A 21,103-nucleotide genomic window follows, 5' to 3' on the forward strand; every position below is an offset into this window, starting at 1 on the left:
TCCCACACAGCCCGCCCAGAGTGCTGAAGCCAACCGCAACCTGAGTCCCCGCCTGGCCAAGGCCGTCCGTAGCTCTACTCTGGCCCTTAAGCTAACCTGGAACATGGGTTTTCTGCAAGGTCAAGGGCAGAGGGCTGGGCTCCATCCTTCTGAGTCAGTGGGAATGAGGGCCAAGCAGGCTCTTGTCATCTCTCGGCCCCACCACCTCCTGCTGCTTTCTGGTTGCAACAGGATGCCTTCTTCAGTATTTACCGCTGTTTTTGGCTCTCCCCCAGGAGCTCCGACAACAAAAGGGAGCCTGAGAATCTTGCCAGGAGCCGGCAGACCCCCGCTGGCAGGTGGGGCTCCCATGGCTGCGCAGGAAGCCCCTTGCCCAGAGGCCCCGTCACCTTCCCTTCTCAGGCCCCGACGGCAGACCTGCATTTCCTCTCCTCTGGAGACTTCCCTACCCTGACTGGCGGGCAGGGTGGACGCTCGACGGCATCCCTTCTCAGGCAGAAGCTTTCTTTAGAGCAGCAAGGGCTTCCTTTTTGTGAAAGCTGGAGGAGATTCCCAAACCGTGAGGATGGGGGAAATCAGGGTAGTTTTATTTATGATGGCAATGTACAAGACTCCACACTTAGGTGCGCGGGCGAGGTAAGGACCGAGCCCAGGCCTTCTGCTTCTCCTCGGGATTCCTGGGGGCAAACTTCTCCTGCAGTTTCTTCCACATGCCTTTATTAATTTCCTTAAACTCTTCCAAGGTGTCTGCAAGAGGGGAAGACAATAAATAAATAAAAGACCAAAGTCAACAAATTGATTATATAAATTGGCCCCACAGGCTTTTGCCATCTGAGCACACCTTGATTTTCACACAGTGTGGTCCTGAGAGAGGGAAGCATGGCCCCAACTTCTGATAAGCAAATCAGATGGGCTCACAGAAAAATAACTGCTTGTGTGGATGGAGCACCTGTGTAGCAGGCCCCATGCAAAGCACCCTGTGCCTTACGGCGGTCTCTGCCCACATCTAAGCTGGGCCCCCGCTGCCCGGTTCCACAGGACCAGCAAAGAAATGGCCCTGCCAGGTCAGTGACACATCCCTAGGGCCCAAAGGCCCAGAGGCTTTCTCTCAAAGCTGGGCCTGCGCCACACAGACCTTGCCGTCTCCACTTCTCAGATGTGGAAACTGAGGCAAAGGGAGGCGAGGTAACTTGCTCAGGTCACACAGCTTGGAAGTGGTGGAGCTGGGATGTGAAGCCGGGCAGTGTGGGCCCACCACATGCTGTGGGCTTCAGCAAGGGGCTGGGGGCGGTGGACCCCAATGATCATTTCCTCACTGGGAAACAAATGATTTAACCCCATCAGCCTCAGGTTGCTCATTGGTAGGTGGAGAGCGAAACACCTGCCTCCAAAGTCGTGGACTAAAGGAAATAGAAGAATTTGCTTGGCGCCCGTCCTGCACTCGAGAAAAGCTGGCCATCTTCATAGCTCTGAAGGCAGCAGGGGGCTGGCTGGTGAGAGCTACTGGGGCCCTTGTTTAAGAACACACACGCACAAACACACCCACACCCCGCAGGAACCAAACCCAGCTTCCTCAGTCTTGGCACGACTGACATGGTGGGCCAGAGAAAGCCTCGTTGCAGGGCTGACCTGCTCACTGGAGGGTGTCTAGCAGCAACTTGGCCTCTACCCACTAGATGTCAGTAGCAGCCCCCTGCCTGGCCCCTAGCTGGGACATCTAAAAATGTCTCCAGACGTGGTCACACGGCAATGTGGCAGTTTTGCCCCCCGTGGAGAACCACCGGTCTAAAGGCTCTCCAGGGCTAAAGTTCTATGCTGCCTAATTTTAACTGTATTTTAAATTTAGATTTTCACATAGTATTGTTTAAATTTCATAGCCTAGATTTTCCTTGGTTAACAAAACTTCTAGAGAAAAAAGAACTTTCCTGAACAAAAAAGCAACTTACAGTTATCGTCAGTGGGCTCTGGACTAAATGAGGACATACACTGTACCTCAGCCATGAGCCCAACATCCCACCCTGAAACCTTTCCAGAAGTCTAGGTTTTCTTGCGAGCACAAAGTGGGATGCTGAGGGGTTCTTGTCCACTTGCAAGCCATGAGGCCTCTGTTTCAGAGTCTCCCATGACCCCAAGCCCAGGGGGAACACCCTTGGCCCCCAGACCTTGGCCACATTTCAGACTCGCCAGGCCCTCAAACACTGTAAGGTGTGTATTCTTGCCTTGTCAGAGGAAACATCAGGAAGCTTGTGCCACAGAGTCGCAACAAAAATATGCAGGTTCTTGTGAAAACAAATTATCAGCAAATTTCCCAGAGCTGAACTCCTGGCCAGAACAAGGTAAAGCCACAAGCCAGTGATGGGGAGTCTTCCAACTCCCCATCCTTTGTTGCAGTCTGTTGCCCCCCCACCCAACTCGCAGAGGTGTCCAGGGACTAAAAAGGAGGGTGGAGGCTGGGCCTCTGGAACTTATTTCCATTCTAATTTCCAGTTCAAACTTTGTTCAAACCCTCTGGAGCCCTCAGAGTGACATGGTGCATCGATGCTGGTAACTGCATGGGTCCAGGGACGGGAATACGTTTATGTACGTATTTTTAAAAACTGTTGATAAAGTAATTCTGCCTGGCCGAAACGCCTTTACCCCAGTTTTCCAGAGTACTGTAACAAAAATAGGATCAGAGTTGACATACAATAGCAGGTGACACTGCCAGGTTTTAATCTGTTCAGAAGGCAAGAGTTCTCTGGAAGGCCAAATCCCCAAAACTTAGCTGCTGAAAGGCTGCCAGAGGAATAGGAAAGAGAAATTTCTAGAGTACCAGAAGGTGAATGTTTCAGGGCCATGCCCTTACAGAAAAGGTTAGCCTATTTTTATATATAGTATCCTTGGCAATAAAAATAGTAATTTTCCAGAACCTGCCTACTTCAACCCAGGCTCCCCTTGCCACTACCCCCAACTCCCCCTTTGGTGACAATGGAGATGGGGAAGTAAGGAGGGGACAGCTAGGCAGGGTATTTCCTTTCCTGTTAATTGAGGTCTGTCGACAACTCCCAAACGTACCTAGTTAAACCCATATCTAACCCACAAACCACGTCCCCTGGGTCAGATAACTCTCCGACGGATATCCCCATACAAGCTTATTGAATGGCCTTTTGTTTTAATTAAAACCCTCATTGTTTATAAAGCCCCCTTAGGACCATAAAAATAAAATTATTTTCCTTCCATCCTGATTTCAACTACTTCCATTTGGCAAATACGTATTCCCCTGTTCCCTGCTGCCCAGCCTTGAATTTAAAAGCTCTAAAGATGGATTTTCTTTTTTTAAATAATGCCTTTGACCTTCTCCATATTCTATGGCCAAAAAGCATGAGCCCCAACACTTCAGAATTTCCTCTGGGCTATTCCACAAGACTTTCCATCAAGCGGAGTGATCTTATTAGACGATTCCCCTTGGCTGCTCGAACTCAAAGCATCATTTGCAAACCGACCAGAAAGGGCACCTGGGCTGTCAATACCTGTGGACAGGATCAGCTTGTACTCTTCCACGGACAGGCCACTGAAGCTCGTGTCTCTGGGGCGAGGGTACTGGTCACATGGGACAAAGAGGACAGAGAGGGTGGGGGAGAGATTAGTTCTGCAGTACAATCTGAGACCTGATGATACTGGAGAAGCCTTGCTCTCCCCATACGTTTCACCGCACAGTTCAGCCTACTGCAAGCCAGAGGCCCAGCTAGAAGAGCAGCGCCACCTAGAGGTCAAATACTTGGCTTCGCTTGACGGGACCCAAGAATCCTCTGGAAAAGTAGACTGTGTGATTCAGGAGGTCTAGGTGTGGCCCGATTCTGCATTTCAAACCAGCTCCCAGGGGATGCCTACACAGCTGTCATGGACCCCACTTTGAGCTGAGAGGATTCAGAAGAAATCCCTTTTCCCTGTAAGCCAGGCATTTGGCTGTGTATCTCTGGAGTCACTGAACACATTGTTCAAGCTTAGGGAAAAGCACACTCAACGGAATTTGACAGTAATCACACCAGGGCCTGACTGGACTTTCCCAAGGCACCCATCTTTATCACCAGAGTGTGGGGGAAATGCCAGCTCCGTCAGAGTAGATGGGAAAATACACGTAAGGCCCAACAGTTGTCAGATACACCATAAGCACACACTGGTCTATAAAACACATGGCTCTTATTCGGAATTATAAATAGCTTTTATTTAGGTGACCTAAAAGCCTCTACCAGGCGCCTTTGTTGGCTTGGCTGAAATTACTGGTTACATTTGAGAGTAGCAAAACCACAATTCTTTACAAAGCACTGTATAATCAGAGTTTCACTCACTCTCATTGGTCACTTCCAGTCCACGGGCTGGAGATATAAAAAGGACTGGCCCACTCACCTTGTGTTTGTAATAGTTTGAATGGAGTCGTGCTAAGCTCTCATACATCTGATCACAGGCCTCAGGCTCTGCAATCTGAAAAACAAAGAACCCCCCAAGGAAGTAAGCAAACAAGCCAGCTCCAGGAAGGACCCCACTTACGGCAAGGCATGAGGCAGCCTAGCAAGTTAGCACTAGCTTCCCCACTCCGTGGGACGCAAACTTGGCCTCCAGCTCCAGTTATCAGAAAGCGATTAGAAATCACCTCATCAGGAGAATCCACCTCATCAACTCCCCAACCTGCAGAAAAACTCCAGCGATCAACTGGCAAACAGACATCTGTTGAGCACGTGATTTGTGGATCACCATACCAGCTGCAGTGCGGGCCACCCCAATGAAAATACAGCAACTGAAAGGTGAGCCTCCAGGCGGTGTGGGCGGTCAGAAATGGGGGGGGGAGGCACGTGCTCAGCGTACAGCGCAAGGGGGACGGCAGGCAGCGCAGGCAGCGCTGGGTTCTGAAGGATGCGCAGGGGTTGGGGAGCAGAAGGGAGCGCGGAGAGGCCTTCCCAGTGGAGGGATGTGTGAGCAGGAGGAGGCACGGATGCTATCAGTCTGGCCGAGGGCCTGAATATGCAGGGGAAGAGCCTGGGCAGGTGAAAAAAGCAAGAGCTTTTTGACTCAAACCTTCCATATGAAATGTATTAAATATTCTTTTATGAAAGGCAAAAAAAAAATCATCTGAGCTTTCACCTGTGGTGAGCCATTACAATTTTACAAGGAAAGAAACAAGAAGGCAGTAGTTGGCTGAATTGAGGAAAATCCAGAGGGAGAGTCCAATTAGGTCCTGCCAGAAAGGAGAGGGCCCCAACACTGAGGACTTGCGAAGAGAAGGGAGGAAATCAAGACATACCCTGGTGCCCTTGCTGGAAACTACGGGAAAGACAGACACGCACAGATGCGAGGTGGTTCGTCCCCGTTCGGCCCTCTCTTTAGTTATCCCTTCCTTCTGCCCTTGCTAAGATTTATCTATGGACTGTTGTGCGATTCTGCCAGGAATTCTGAAAGCTCCCCAGAAAAAAAAAATTTCTCTTTTATGTTTTTCCCCAGAATTCAAGTGAAGGATTTTTCCAACTTAAATCCTTTCTCGAAGAAGGCAAAGCATAAATAAATCAGTAGTTAAGTGTTTTAATAAGGCAGCTCTGCTTCTGCCTCTGTGCGCGTGTCAAATGAGGTCCCCACTTCACAGCCAACAAAAAAAGATGATCCGTCGTGTAGTTTTACTTGATCCGTCCCTGGGTTCAGGCCACTCATCACGAGAATGCCCAGGTAGCCACATCAGAAGAGAGAGGATTCTGGGCTGAGGAGGTAGCCCGTGTTCGCTGAGTAATAATCAAAGGCATTACTTGGATGGACTGGCACTGAGGGCAGAACAGAAAGAAAGGATGGAAAAATGTAAGAGCAGGAAGGGGGAGGGGGGAATCCAGCTGGAACCGAATTCTGCAACACACACTTTGGAGGAAAGCATTTCGAACATTATGGCTTCAGCGGGGCACGCACAACCACGAGCTAACACGGAAGGTAGGAGGACAGAGGGTACAAGACACAAAAGGAAACAGAATAATGCCAGCACCGTTTTAAATATTATGTCGATTACCAAAAGAAAATTGTGTGTTTCATCTTTTGCTTGCGATCTTCATTCTTGTGTGGATGGGTTCACTTACGAATTTAAAAGTCATGCGCCGAGGGGTGCCAGGGTGGCTCAGTCAGTGAAACGGTTGCCTTCAGCTCAGGCTGTGATCCCGAGGTCCTGGGTTGGAGCCCCGCATCGGGCTCCTTGCTCAGTGGGGAGCCTGCTTCTCCCTCTCCCTCTGCCCCTCCCCCTACTTGTTCTTGCTCTCTCTCAAATAAGTAAAATCTTTTTTAAAAAAATCACGTGCCAAGAACCTGCAGCGTGCACAGCCCTGTGTAGGAGCAGGTCTCCATGGCTGTGGAGAGCGGCGGAGTCACACCGCCTGCCTCAGAATCTTGGCTCCTTCACTTATCAGAAACGGGATGCTGGGCAAATCATGCGATCTCCCCCTGTCCCCCACACTTCAGAAAAACACTGCCACATTCGCTTTATCACCCTCTCTATATATACACGTTTTCTTTCTGATCCGTTTGAGGGTAAGCTGGAGCGTGAGACTCCTTCATGCCGTAATGTTTCAGTCTGTCTCCCGAGAGCAAGGGCATTCTCTTATGTAACAGCGGATCAGTGATCAAACTCAGGACACCTGACATTGATGCAACACTTTCATCCAGTTCATCATCCATACTCCAATTCTGTCAATTGTCTTAGTTATAATCCTTACACACACAAAAAAATCCTTTTGGCCCAGGATCACCTACGGCATTTATCTGTCATGTAGCCCTCTCCTTTCAGCTGGGACAGTTCCCCGGCCTTTGTCTTTCAAGCACTGACATATTTGAAGCATACCCGCCAACTTAACCTTTCTTTTAAAAGAAAAGATAATAATAGTCCCTATTTCTGAGGGTGCTGCGAGGAAAAATGAGGTAATGCCTGGATTGCTATGAAGTTGGGGCCTGGAACACTGATCAATGTGAGTGATTAGCTTTTCTTAGTATTATTGGTAGTGAACGGCTGTAGCAGGAAACGCCGGCCTCCACCTCACCAGCTACCCTGGAGACAGGTAATCCTGGTGACAGTGCAATGAGGGCTGCGGTGGACACTGCCAGGGGAGACTGACCGGCCGGCCGGAGGGCCATGGCTCAGGATGAGCAGCGGCTACCAGAAGAAGTGGGGGCTCTCTGGGCACAGGGCCAGCTAAAGCACACACCCGGGGGAGAGGCAGTGAGGGCATTCTCAGCAGATCAATGTTGCCCGTGTGACCGCGGGGCTGTGGGCAGGGATGGAGTAATGAAGGCATGGAAGATCACCCCACCCGACCACGCTACCGGCACTGACGCTGTTGGCTCCCAGCGGCCACCAGGCACCCCCACGTCAGTTCGATGGGGATCAAACACCGACCCTGGGTCTCTGCCCAGTGAGCAGTCACCTGCAGCACCTCTTCTTCGCCTGATGGCTGCTCATCTGGACCCTCCCCTCCTATCACCATCCGACTACCTTCCCACCCGAGCCTTTATTCACACCTGTGACTTGCCCTCCTCACAGCTCTCCTGGGCTCCCATCACTGCTGTCAGGCCACCAACACAGCACTTCCCGATCAAACCCCCAATCTAACCTGGTCCTCGCCCTTGGAAATCTTGCCTGTGCAAGTTCTCCTCCTGCTTCTCCTCCAACTTCTCTAATGGTGAGAATTTGCCACGGGGCTACTCAGCTACTCCTACTACACCCTTGAGGCGATGAGCAGCTGTCCTCTTCCTTCCTGTCTTTTCCTGTCTCTGCAGGGGCAGCAGGGCAGCGGAGGGGCACAGAGGGAGGCCGGGGTCACCCTTGCAGAGCGCTGATCCCGGGAGGGCAAAGGGCATAGGGTCTGAATGCAAAAAGCAAGGGGATGATCTGAGCTCCCTCAACCTCTTAAAAGTCAACGACACAGCCTTCTAGATATTTTACATAATGCCCGGTGCTCCATTAACAATCCAAGAAGGAACCAAACACCTAATAAGAACCAATCACCAAAAAATGAACTGGTTGCCCAAATTCTCGTTTGAGGCCAGAAGGTGTGTACGAGGCTGTAAGAGCAGCTCGGAGGAGGAGATGAAAGCAGACAGGCCAACTTCTAGCCAGTTGTGACTGCCCGAGAGCAAAAGCAGCCACGGCCAATTCTAGGTACTGGGCACATCCAACCCAAGCTCAGCAACGAGAGAAGTCTTATTTACCATTTAAAAGGATTATCGATAGAAGTATCTGTCTGATTCCAGAAGCCTTGCCACACTCTGACATCCTACACTTTATTCACAGACTCCAGCACAAATGTTTCTGAATTTGGGAAATATACCATTTTCCTGATGAAATGTACTGTGCACTTTTAGAAATATTCTTACACACAAGCTTTAAATTACCTGATTTCGCATTCACACCTAATGAGATTACGGACATTTTAGGACTAATAGTAGCTCTGGGTTTGAAAAAGGCAGCAGTGGGACATTATGAAAAATTCAGCTCTGCTCCCTAAATGTGAATAAAATAGATGTTCAACTGACATAGTGTCCTTTATGGCTCTATTTTTGCTCCTTTTGCATTTCCCCTGCTCAGTCGTCAGTAAATTTCTCTTTACCATATTAAACTTTTATACATACAAATCTACATCAGTGCCGCAGGCACTGATTTCGATTTTCAAAATTGAATTTTGGGTGGTGACTGCAATTGGTACACACAGCGCCCTGATTCTAGTCACACAAAGGGACGCATAAGCACTTTTGGGAAAGGGTGCCGCAAATTGCTTTGCTAATTAAGGTAGAGCTGGATTCGGTCCAGGAGGATCTATGAAAAAAGGTTTTCATGGCTTGGTAATGAACTTCTGAAATGAGTTCATTCCATTATGGGAGCCTGTTCCCTTCAATTCTATTGAAAATCTATTTCTTGAGCACCTACTATGCAGAGTGCTCTGCTAGGGGGCTGTGAGGGGACATAAAACCCAGCCTCGGCCTAGGAGAAGTTGGCAGTCAAGCCGAGGAGATAAGACAGGTACGCATTAAAAATCAAACATGGCCCTGGGGCAGCGTGGAACTGAGCGCTAGAGTTACAGGAAATCAGGGGTGGGAGCGGGTTACCAGGTCACCAGGCCCGGCTGACAGGCAGGTGTGGCAGGGGTCTTGAGTTTCAGTGCAGCGACAGTTCCAGTTCCCGGAGGGAGGGGGAGCCAGAGGCCCGCACTGAGGAGGGCAGCGGCAAGGATGGAGCTGGGCGTGGGTAAACGGGGATCAGAGGAGTGGCTGGGAGGACGCAAGAAAAAGCAGGGGACAAGGACATTTTAGGCAAAGCAGGGTCTTTCTTAAGCTGAGCCAAGGCATGGTGGGAAGGCAGCAACTCTTGGCAAGCCTTGTGCGTCTGAGGGGTGGTGTCCACAGCGCACTAGATTCTCGAAGGTTAAGAAGCACTTACATTGCGGCCAATTTGGGAGGCAATGAGAGGCCAGGGCATGTGCTGGGGTGTGGCGAGAGGCAAAACACAGGCTGGCACCAAGGCTCGGAGGACAGTGAAGGCCTCACACACCTGCCTGCCACCCAGCCAGGAGGCAACGGGCAGACCCAGAGCGCTCCGAGGAAAGTGGAGACCCACTGAAAGTGGTCAGTAATTATCCCTCTAGAAGGATGAGCACCTAGACCTCTAACCATGCACCGAAGGCTGCCATCTCGTGGTCTCCACACTACCTTAACTCGCTTTAGCTCCGCCTGCAACTGGGAGAGGAGAAAAAAGATGGCGCGGTCTGCATTCCCTCTCAGACATGATTCTCCTCACCACTCCTGCTGTGCAGTGGGTTCAGTATTAGAGCTAAAAATAGCATAACTAGGGGATGTACTGTATGGTGATTAACATAATATAATAAAATAAAATTAATTATAAAAAAAAAATAGCATAACTGTCCTCAGGCCATGCCTGAGAAACTGGCCTTCTGGGGGCCCGCACCTGGGGGTGGGCACGCTGAGGGGGCGTCCCCGCGGCCGGCCCAGGGCCAGGCAGCGGTGGAGCTGGCTCCCGGCCACACCGAGGAAGCCAGAGACCAGGGCTCCGCCGGGTGACCGAGACAAGAGAATCAGATGCAACCTTCGCATTCTCCCCTGAGAACTGCAAATAGCATTTACGTTACTGCAAACCCGAGACACAGTTCAACTTTTTTCAAACGAGGCTGATATGATTTAAACCCGGCATAACGCGAGAACTCACTGGTGGGTGAGCCCCTTCCTGGGTGGCTGCGTTTCCAGGCTGTTCCTCAGAGCTGTGCCCTGTGCTAGATTTGTGGGTGCTGGTGTGCAGTCAGGGATCTTTCAGGAAGCCGCTCGTGCACCTAAAGAACTCATTAGAAGGACTGGCCCCTTTCCCTGTACTTAAGTCGACAATGAAGAGTTGTTTTGCCACCTTCTCCCACGTTGTGATTCTTTTATGAAGCTCTTGGTGCTGCAGGGAATGTGTTTTCTTGAAGAAACTGTATTCAGAGGGGGCAAAACCCATAACCATTAACTTTCAAAAAACTGCACAAAAGGACAGAGGGTGTAAGAGGTGTTAAGTGTGTTCCTGCTTCCCACCATCACCTCCCTCTTGGGGGGTTCTGGGTGGACCGTGAGACTCCCCAAAGGGCAATCTCAAGGGGAATTAATGGAGGCGGAGGTTTCTGTACTCTGCGTTCAAGTCTGAATGACTGACTCGCTTTCTAGTGAGTCTGGCCCTTCTGCACTGGTACCCCACCTGAGGGTCATCTTTCTTCCAATCTGCACGAGGGGGGTCACGGCTGGGGCAAAGAAAAGCAGGTGGCTAAACACAGGGAGACATTTACTTCTTTGGCAAAAACTGTCATTGGTTCAAAAAGGTCGGAGCAGGGCATGAGAGAAAAGGGTGGCTTGATGTTCATGGAACAAGAGACCTTTTTAGCAAGAAAGAACGTGGGAGAAATGGCAGCTGAGGAGTGATGGGGCACCAAGGAGGCAACGCCAGATCAGTACCAGGACAGCTGCTTACTTGCCTGGCCACTGACTCCCAGGGGACCCTGAGTAAGTTGTTTTCCGTTTCTGCCTTGTCTGTAAAATGGGAATAAGTGATGGCCACTTTCCCCAGCTGCACTGATTAAATTCAATGAGAATATGCATGCAAACGAGTGCCGGGCATGTGTTCAGTGTTATTGTTAAGGGGCAGGAAGCCAAGAGGCTGAGAGGACTGCATGCCTCTCTCCACTACAAGAACAAGGAGGCTGTGGAGCAGAGCTGCCTCCCTGTCTAGTCTGGTCTTTCTGGCAAGTGGTGTAACCAAGGGAGAGCTCCCCACCCATCAGCCAACTGGGTCTAATGCTTGCTGCTGGCTGCCAGCTTAATGAAGAGTCTACCAGAACCACCATTCTTTCTCAAGGTTTATAAATGTTCCAGGGTGTCAGTGGGAGTGACTCACAGTGCTGTTCTCAATTCTGGCAAGGGGCTGCTCCCTCTAAAAATTATCACCAAGATTTACTAAGCCCAGGAGCATTCTCAGGTGCCATCAGGATGAGGTACCATGACAGTGGTCCTGAGTAATGTGCTTGCTGCCACCATGACATACTGGTTCACTCCACCAGGGATGCATTCATCAGCGGCTCCAGAACCATCAACAGAGCCATGACTTGCATCTAAAACCATGACTCAAATCTGTGTGGGCCTTCAACTGATTAGAACTATCTCCCCAGGTGATGACAAAGGATGACAACTCCAAAAGAGAAAGCTCTACCCTCCTTTCCTCGGTCCTCTTACACTACTAAGTCAAGTAGGCGAACATCACACTCTCTCACCTCCCCAAGGCTCCAGCCTCTGTCAGCCTCCCTGCTGGCTGCTTTCACCACCTGAATTTCAGTAGAGTAAATTGCACATCTACCCGACTGTTAAGTTTCTTGACGGTAAGGACCAGGCTATGTCCCTCTTCTAGAGTTCTTAAGGTTCCCCCCACACAGCAAGCTCTCAAATTCTCACCACTCAGGACACAGAAATAGTCCTCCTCGCTCTTCTCTACTTTTCTCCACCTAGTTCTGCCACACCTGCGACTGTATTCAAATGATTTTTGTCTCGAGCCATAACCAATCATTTATTTAATCTATTCATCCAGACATTTACTAGTTGTCCTTTATGTGCCAAGAACTATGCTAGGTACTGGGGGAAGACAATAAACGGCATCCTCTCTATTCTCAGGAGGCTCACACTAAAAATACGTAGGGAACAGAGCCCTACAAAAGTCTAAGGAGTTTGTAGAGTTGGGACTGGATACAATTCTTGCCTTTGAGATCTTGATACGTTGGACCAGTGAAGACCACTGTAAAAGGTGCATCAGTGGAGTGCCCCCCCCCCTTTCCCCAAGCCCTGAGCCAGATACTTCATCCATGCCCTCTACCCAGTCTGGGATCTGGTTTCAATGATGCCCCTGGGCATGTTCTTGCTCCATGAGGTGGTCTGGCTTGGCTCTTTGTTGGGCTAAGTTGCAAAAAAAACACGTTCCTGCTTTGACAGTTCGCGGCCAAGTCTGGCAAAAGTCATTTCTTCAGGTTGTGTGTTTATGTATCACATTTCCTATCTCTGACCTCTTGCCTGAGCCCCAGGCTCAAATATCCCACTGCCTACTTGACATTTCCACTTGGGGGTAAGTCCACTTGGCATCTCAAATTTAACATGTCTAACACTGAACTCAAGATGTTCTTCCCACACCCCACCTGCTCCTCACCTAGTCTTTCCATCTCAGTAAATGGCACCTCCTCCCACCCAGTTGCTCAGGCCAAAAAAATCTAGGTGTTATCATTGGTTTCTCTTTTTCCCTTTATGTCACATCCACTATATTAGCAAGTCCCGTTGAAGCAACCTTCACAGTGCAACCCGCGTCTAGCCACTCTGTCTCCTGTGCTGCTTCCCTCGTCCAAATCGCCATTACTTCCTGCCAGAGTAGCCTTTTCTCCAGCCTCCTTGCTTCTATCCTTGCCTCCTATAATCCATTCACCACATGCAACCAGAATGATCTTTTAAAACAAATAAATTAGGTCATGTCAGTCTTCACAAACCTCCCCAATGGCTTCTCGCTGGCCTTATGATAAAATTCAACTCCGAACCAGAGCCTATAGGACCCTACTGGGCCTACCTCTTGTCCTCCTCTGACCTCAACTCTTAGCAAACTCCATCTCACTCATTCCCCTTCAACCACTCTGGCTTCCTTTCTGTTCCCTAACACGCCAGTCTGTTTCCTGCCTAGGGCCTTTGCCTGGAATGCCCTTCCCACCAAGTATACAGTCAGCTCATCTTCTTCCCTTATGTCTCATCTATGTGTCACCTCCTGAGCCAGGCCTTCTCTATCAGAACTCGTATTACCCTTTCATCATGCTACTCTATTTTACATCCGGCACAGGACTGATCTGGACTATTTTACATATGGCTACTTGCTTACTGTGTCCCAGACAAGAATGCAAACTTTAACTTCAGGTGGACAGGACCCGTCTGTCTAATTCACTGCTGTCTCCCCAGCACCTAGCACAGTTCCCAGCACACAGTGGGTGCTCAATGAATATGTGCAGCGTATGAATGAGTCCCAGAGCCGTCCTAGCACCAACCTGGAGGAGAGCAAGAACGTAGATCTACTACTCACACAGGGGCAGGGGTTGAGGTCCCAAACCTGCTGCGCGGGCTTACAGGGGCCCAGGTAGCACACAAAGGCTTAGCTGGGGCCCTGCAGAGGTCCCTGGGGTTCAGCTCAGTCACTGCACAACACTGCGACGTAACAGCACTGTGTCAGGGAAACTACAAGCCTGCGACTGTTACCATCTACGACTGCTGTGCGTCTCAACCCTGGCTGCACCTAGAATCATCTGGTGAAGTTACAAAATACTGAGGCCAAGGCCCCAACCCCAGAGGTTCTGATTCAGTAAGGCTGAATGGTTCTGGACACCTGGATTTTTAAAAAGCTTCTTCAGTAACGCCAAAGTGCAGTCAGATGAGAGCACTGGGTAAAAGGCTGGGTGGTCGCTCTCTGCAGTTCCCGGAGTGGGGGTGGTACAGAAGCGTCCGCGCGCACGTGCTGCCAGGGAAGGAAGGATCGCGCATGCGTGGACCCCACCCACTGCTCGCCCGCTCGTCGGCCCCGCCCATGCCTCGTCCTTTCCACCCCTCGACCCAACCGCCACCCCGCTACAGGCGGACCCCACAGTCCGGTCACCTGGGTGTTTTCTCCCTCCCGAAAGGCCTGTGCTACCCGCTGCCGCAGGTAAGCGCCCAAGTCCCGGCCCCGTTTGGTCTCGTCCACTGGCCATTCCTCACAGAGCTTAAGGAAACGCCGGTAGCGGCTGGCCGCCATTTTGGGCCCCGTTCTCCCCGCCCTTGAGGGAGGAGTCGGCGCGACAGGCGGCGCTTGCGCACTTAGGCTCTCCGACTTCCCGAGGAGTTGGGCTGGGAGGGTGGAATGAGCATGCGCGAGTTCGCGGGCTCCCTGGCGCTCTCCGGAGAGGGGCGCTGCTCTCCTGTCTCTGCGAGCGGAGCTAATTCAGTGTTCCTCCTCCTGGAAACGGCCCAGCTCCCAGGGGCCAGTCAGATGCGGAGCACCCCAGGGAGAGGTTTGCTTCTCATTTTTCAATGACTGCGCAAACTCCAGACTAACAAACTTCCTCCGAGACCTCTGCTAATTTGCATAAACGAATACATTTGCATGTAAATACAGGTTGTTATTCGATGAAGATGTGTATGAACTTAATCCCATAGCACTCGAGAAAGTTGTTCGCCTCCCCTTTTCTCCTTTCACGGCCCGGTACTTGTCACTACCACTTGGTACTGCTCCTTAGCTCTTGTTCCTCTGTCCCCAGGCCCTGTTAGTATCCCTTCAGAGCTCCCCTCCCCACACCGGGCACGTGTCCCTGGGAGGCACAGATCTGCCAGCTTGAGCAAAGTCAGCTGGGTTGATTCAGCCTGGGAAACTTGTTTTACCAGGTCTTTTCTTATATATCTCCAGCTGCAGCATCATGTGGGATGTCATCATTTTTCTTTTCAAGATACCCCCACCAGTTTCCTTAAGAAATCCTCAGCCTGGCTTTGCTGAGCCGGTCTCTGTCTTCACCGTCATACAGCATTCAGCTTTCCCCAAACCTCTTCCTTCTCACCTGCCTACTTTGTAGAGGTAAATCCAGGAGACTCTTGCCTTCAAGGAATAGACTTGAGTAGTGGTTACACAACCCGAACACAAGTTCAAAGTGTTAGAGAATGCTGGGGAGTTTGGAGAAAGAAATACCACTTCTAGCTGTTCAGGGGAATAAGGGGAGAAAGATCAGAGATAGTTTCTGAAGGAGATGGCATTTGGGCTGGACCTTGAAGGATAGTTAGGATTTGGATGAGTGGGAATGAAAGGTTCCTGAGCAGCAAGAGCCAGGCCTGGCGCAGAAATGGGAGAGAGAAGAGGAGGGAGGGGTTTAATCTGAGGAAAGACCAGTGGCTGGTTTTAACAAGGATCAACTTTGAACTGTTCTGAAGACCTTAAGAGTAAAGACCTATTAAATGAGAACCTCTGGGGACCTGGGGCGCACAGTGCACACTTGAGGTAAGTGAGTTCAGGCAGTGCCTACCTGAGGTTAGGAGAGCTCAGGAGGAGTGGAAAATGAGGTTTTCAGGGGCACCCCCACCTTTCCCCAGTCCAGCAGTACCTCCCACCTCTATCCTCCACATCAGCTGTATTTATAGCCACATAGTTTTGATGGCTGCCATGAGGCCTAAAGGTCAAGGATTGTATCTGTTTAATGTCAAGTTCCAGGCGCCTAGGGTTGTGCTGGTTGCCTAGGGACCTTGTCATTCTGCCTGAGGCCTGACCACAGCTGTGGCTTTGAAGAGCACCTGGTTGGCTGACAGTGTCCCTAGGACGCAGGGACTGAGGTCCCTCTGTCTTCAGTGAGAGGAAGAGTAGCATGAGGTGGCAGCAAATGGTTTTCACCTCACTTGAGGCACAAGTGGAATGAGAAGTTGAGAAGAACAACTAGACATCCAGGGAACTCAAACCAGTGTCTCTTTCTAAGGCTCTCCCTTCCCCAGCACAATGTCTTCTGGGTGGGTTGTGGTTGTCCCTGGTTCAGATTGCCTTGACCACCTCTCTTACCCCCACTGGAGGCTTGTTTGGTTTGGTGGTTAAGTAGTGAGGCCTTGGAGTCTTACAGACCTGGGTTGGAATGTGGGCTTGCTCATTCTCATTCATTTAGGACTACCTATGTAATTTGTGGAGGCCCAGTAAAAGGTGAAAATAGAAAGTTCCTTGTTAAAATATTAAGAATTTCAAGACAGGGGTGCTTGGATGACTCAGTTGGTGGGTTAAGCATCTGCCTTCAGCTCAGGTCATGATCTTGGAGTCCTGGGATTGTGCCCCACGCTGGGCTCCCTGGTCATTGGGGAGTCTGCTTCTCCTTCTCCCTCTGCCCCTCCCCCTGACTCGTGCTCACTCGAGCACTCTCTCTTTCTCAAATAAAATCTTAAAAAAAAAAAAAAAAGGAATTTCAGGACAGTAACAGCAGAACATTAAACCAAGTATGGGGCTCTTTGGAGTGCAGGGCCCTGTGTGACCGCAGAGGTCACACAGCCATGAAGCAGCCCTGAGCTCCTTCCCAGTGGTGGGTGGGACCGGCAAGGGCCCTGATCCTGTGGGTTTTACATTTAAGTGGGTGGAGACAGACAACAACCGAATAGACATATGATAATGATAATAATAGTGCTATATATATATTAAGTCGTTTAGTAAATGAACAAGATAATTTCAGATACAGTAAGTGCTAGGGAGAGATTCCAGGCAGGGTGCTGGGTCCACAGTGGCTGGCGCAGGCGTGGGTCTGGGTGGTCTAGAGGAGGCCTGTGTATGAGAGAGACCTGGGTCACACAAGGGGCAAGAGTGGCTTCCCGGCAGAGGGACTGCAGAAGCCTTCAGAGCAGCCAACCTTGGGTGGGTTATTTAATCTCTCTGAGCTTCAGTTCTTCATCTTAAAATGGGAATTCTAATGATAAAGTAACACCTAACTGACTATTTGCTCTGTGTCAGGCACTGTTCTAAATGCCTTATACAATAGTGACTCATTGAGTGCTCATAATGGCTCTCAGAGCTAAGTGCTGCTGTTATCCCCATTTTACAGAGGTGGAGGCTCAGGTACAGAGAGGATGAGGGCTTGCCAAGGTCACTAGCTGGTAAGTGGCGAAACCTGGACTCTGACTCCAGAGCCCACACTCTCCCCTCCTCCATCAGGATGCCCCTTCGGTGTTATCAGGAGCTGCATGCGTGGTGTCTTCCGGGATGCGTTATAGTTTCCCAGGGGGCTCTAGGAGACTCTCCAGTCTTGTGTTACCTGGGCCCCTCACCTTCTCATGCCTGTGGGTGGCCAGAGCCAGAGTCTGGGCGCATTGGCTTGTCAGTCACCCAGTGCCACTCTGGACACATTAATAGGCACTGCCTGGAATGTGACTTGGCAGTGCCAGTCCTTAGGGGATTGATGACCATTTTAACACCCACCTGCTGACTGTCACTCATTCCACACTGAATGCAAGCTCCCCTGGCTCCTTGAAAACCCCCGCCAGGGCTGTACCTCCTGATGTATTTGGAATGGGTAGCTGCGCTCCGTGGAGTCCTGGTGGCTCTTTATAGAAACAGGCACCATAGGGGGAGGAGAGGAGGGAGGGAGCACTGCTTCAGTTTTTCAAGTTACAATGATCCCAGTAATTGAGACACCGAATTGCACATTTAAATCGCTTGAAAGTAAAAATATCGTTTTGTAATGCTGGTGTTAATAATGTAAACATTAAAAACAAATTAAATACTTAGCTGTATTGTGGGGCACGATTGCCTGATTTTTCTTCTTTCAACTTATTCAACCGGAGGAAATGATTGGCTGCCATACCCAGATATGTTACCATAAAAAGTGGGTCTGGACTTGCAAGAGAGAAGTTAGTCATTCATGCCCCTGCATATAGGTGAGCAGGAAGGGCAGGCTGGTAGTAGATTGTGGCCTTTCTCTGGAGGTGAGCTGTTTTTCAAGACTCACAGGTGTTTAAGGTATGCTGGGGTAGGCTAATGGGGTCCTAAAGCGCAGCCCAGTGTATCCAAAGCCCTTCCGCTCTGTGGAGACATCTGTCATCTCCCCTGGGCCCTGCCTCCCTCCCTTTGCTCTAATCCATGTCACCTCAGAGAGGCCTTTCCTGGCCCCCATTTCAGGAGTGGCCCTACCATTCTGGGTCCCTGGAAAACACTAATCACTATTTGACAGCAGGCCCTGACAGAGAGTCAACTCTCACTAAATGAATCTGAAGAGAGCAGATCACATCAGAGTTTGGACCCGGATCTCCTAGCCTACCCATTCTCCCCACCCCGGCGCCTGCGCCTGTGAGACAGTCCTCTCCCTCAGGTCTGAGGGAGAAAGGTGAAGGGCAAATCAGGAGCAGGTAGATTTCTGGATTTGGTACTTGGATTAGCTCTCGAAGCTCCTGTCCCATTTCAGGGCAGCCTAGTAACAGAAGGGAGAAGTTCTGAGCGATGCATAATGAAAAGGACCCAACCTGGCTGCAAGTCAGCCCGCCTGGCTGGCGCTCAACTTGGTATTGTCCCAGAGCTGCTTTTCCCTCCCTCCCTCCCCTCTAGTTCTTGGCACCCACGCCTTCATTTTAGTTTTTTCCCTCATCTTCTGTTTTATGTTTTTGGCCACAGTGGATGCGGATTTAAATCAAAAGTCAGAAGTTTAGATCATTTTGAAGAGCTGCTGATGAGTGGTCCTGCCTCGCCGTTTGTTTTATGAGACCACTTCCTGCCCTTTCCAGCACGGGCTACAAGGCTCCGTGCAACTGAGAAGAGTGATGGGACCTGCCAGGGTGCTGCCCAGAGGCCCAGGGCTTCCTGATGACATTGCGTCATGGAAAAGCTGTAATAACATTCTGCTCTTCAGCTTCCTCTTCAGTCGCACCGGGGACACCAGAGGGAGGAGGCAGGGCTGGGTGACTCTCCCCGGCTGTCCTTGTCATCCCTGCTGGGGAGGTCGGGAGCGGGTTGCCCCTCTACAGCACCTGTCTTGAGGACCAAGTGAGAGTTCCTGGGGGGCAGATGGGACAGCTGAGGTGGGGAGATGGGAAGCATGTGTGCCAGCACTCTGGGCTCACACTCACTGTCTGAGGACACGGCCGGGGGTGGGGGGAGGGTCTGCGTCAGAGCCCGCAGCCCTGGCACTGGCAGGCCCCTGCTGCCCCCCATGCCCCCACTTGCTCTTTATGTCTCTCCTTCTCCCTCCTTAAATCAGGTATCAGTTTGACATGAGGATTTTGGAGGTTATAATAGAGACTGGCTAGGGTCTCATCAAACCCATTTCCTTTTCCAGGCACACAGTTAAATGACATCTCAGCCTGCTGGCATCTGGGGAGGGCCCACGGCTGGTTCTTGCCTCTGGAATGTGGATGTGCCTTCTCGGTGCTGTCTAACTTTTAGGGCTCGTGGTTGATTGAAGGTGGTGGAGTCACAAGATGGAAGGTCCCTGGGTGACTGTGTGGAGTGGAGGCTCACTCTCTGCTGACCAATCCTGATTGTAACGTTAAGCTACTGTTGTTTGGGGTTGTTTTAATAGCTAGCCCACCCTGACTAATACCTGTGTGTTTCTCAGTTCAGAAAAGAGAGCTCCCCAGTCTGGGGGCGGAGAGGCCGCCTGGGAGGCCCTTCCAGGCTTCCAGACAAGAGGGAGCAGTAAAGGCGGAAGGTGCGGAGGCCCCTGATAGCCCTCAGTGCTGGGCTTTCTCCATTTTCATCTTAATCTTTCCTGGTGCCTCTTCACATCAACCCCGGCGGGCCAGCCCTCACCCCTCTGTTCCCTGAGCAAAATGCTCGATTCCTGTCGCTGTGCTTGTCCATGATACCTGCCTTCTTGATCACCTCTCAGACTTGCCTCCCTTTCAAGGCACAGCTGAGACACCACCTCCATGATCATCCCACGTGACAGTGAGCCCTCACTGCCTCTCCTCTCCTCGGTGGCACTCTGGATGGCTGCACAAATGGCCCCCATGACTTGTTGAAGCACCCCTGATATTTTCACGTGAGGGTCTTCACCTTCTCTTTAAGTCATACAGTGCTTAAGGATAATGACATGGTCCTCACGCTGCTTGTTTCTTGCATGGGTCCTGGCACTATGCTGTATGTACCAGGCACTCGGAAAATATTTGTTGGTTGGATGAATGGAGGGAAGGAAGGACAGATTAACGTAATCACAAACGCATGAGCTCCTCGGCCAGATTTTCAAGTGTCTCCACCATCTGGGCTCACTCCATTTCTCTCCTCTTCATTCTACCACTCCCAACCACAAAATCCCCATTCTGGATGGGTTGGTCTATCCACAGACTCATGAGCATGCTGGGGTTTTCCTTCCCTTCGCCCAGCCAGCCCCTTCCCTATTCTTGTCATTGTTCAGGGCCCAAGTGAAGTCTCATCTCCTCCAGCAGTTTCTGTGATGTGTGTCGGCTGTCAGGTGATGTGTGTTTCTCTGTTGGCTGTGGCCCGACCTCTTCAACTTGGAGGACTGGGCCTCTGCACCACCCAGATGACTCCACTGTAGCACTGGGTCCTGGCTTTGTGCGGTTTGCCGTCAGTTCGTGTGTGTGACTCTAGCCTCCCCACCTAGAATCTACGCTCCCAAGAGCTGGATCTTCCCCAGTGCTTAGCAAAAGGATCAGCAGGGAAGAGGTGCTTAGTTCAGTGTACATTTGCTGGGTACCGGATATTCAGGGCCCCCTTACCTCTTTTGCCATTTTAAAGTAAATTCTCATTGGAGATCAAATACATAAATGCCTGCCTCTTCTTCCCACATGTCTCTGTTCTTCTCCCTCTGCCTGGGTTTGCAATGCTTGGGTGGACTCATTCAGCTGGATCAGCAGAGCCTTGTGCAAATTTCCAGATAGTGGTGACCCCTCTGAGCCCAGGAATCTGGGAAGCACAGTCTAAAACCCGTAGCCAGCTTTGCCCCTTGCAACAAACTGTACTTTTGTTGGTGACATCTTCAGGGGCATGTGGGCATTTGGTCTGGGCCTCAAGGGATTGGCAGAGTAGGAAGAAGGCCTCTTGTGAAGGGCATTGTTGGATAAA

The 21,103-nt window shown here is 50.8% G+C and overlaps 1 protein-coding gene and 1 long non-coding RNA gene across 2 annotated transcripts; one reads left to right on the forward strand and one right to left on the reverse strand.

The window, feature by feature from the left end:
- Positions 1-564: 564 nt before the first annotated feature.
- Positions 565-14,380, reverse strand: LOC105235434 (ubiquinol-cytochrome-c reductase complex assembly factor 2). Its single transcript, XM_034660563.1, has 4 exons — positions 14,198-14,380; positions 4,387-4,461; positions 3,510-3,579; positions 565-747 (listed from the first exon to the last, which is right to left on the reverse strand). Exons 1-4 carry the CDS (start codon positions 14,333-14,335, stop codon positions 620-622), a joined length of 411 nt encoding a protein of 136 aa, XP_034516454.1. The 5' UTR covers positions 14,336-14,380; the 3' UTR covers positions 565-619.
- A 2,077-nt stretch (positions 14,381-16,457) lies between these two features.
- LOC117802316 lies at positions 16,458-20,793 on the forward strand. The gene is made up of 2 exons (XR_004625449.1): positions 16,458-17,184; positions 18,695-20,793. It is a non-coding gene; the product is annotated as an uncharacterized LOC117802316 (long non-coding RNA).
- Positions 20,794-21,103: the final 310 nt, after the last annotated feature.

This window comes from Ailuropoda melanoleuca, chromosome 5, assembly GCF_002007445.2.
Source record: "Ailuropoda melanoleuca isolate Jingjing chromosome 5, ASM200744v2, whole genome shotgun sequence".
Lineage (NCBI taxonomy): Eukaryota > Metazoa > Chordata > Mammalia > Carnivora > Ursidae > Ailuropoda > Ailuropoda melanoleuca.

Coding starts and splice junctions, on each gene's coding strand:
- LOC105235434 (XM_034660563.1), bottom strand. CDS start 14,335: ATGGCGGCCAGCCGCTACCGGCGTTTCCTTAAGCTCTGTGAGGAATGG. Junction 3,580..4,386: donor CAAACTATTACAAACACAAG/GTGAGTGGGCCA, acceptor CCATGTGACCAG/TACCCTCGCCCCAGAGACAC. Junction 748..3,509: donor CAAGCTGATCCTGTCCACAG/GTATTGACAGCC, acceptor CCCCTCTTGCAG/ACACCTTGGAAGAGTTTAAG.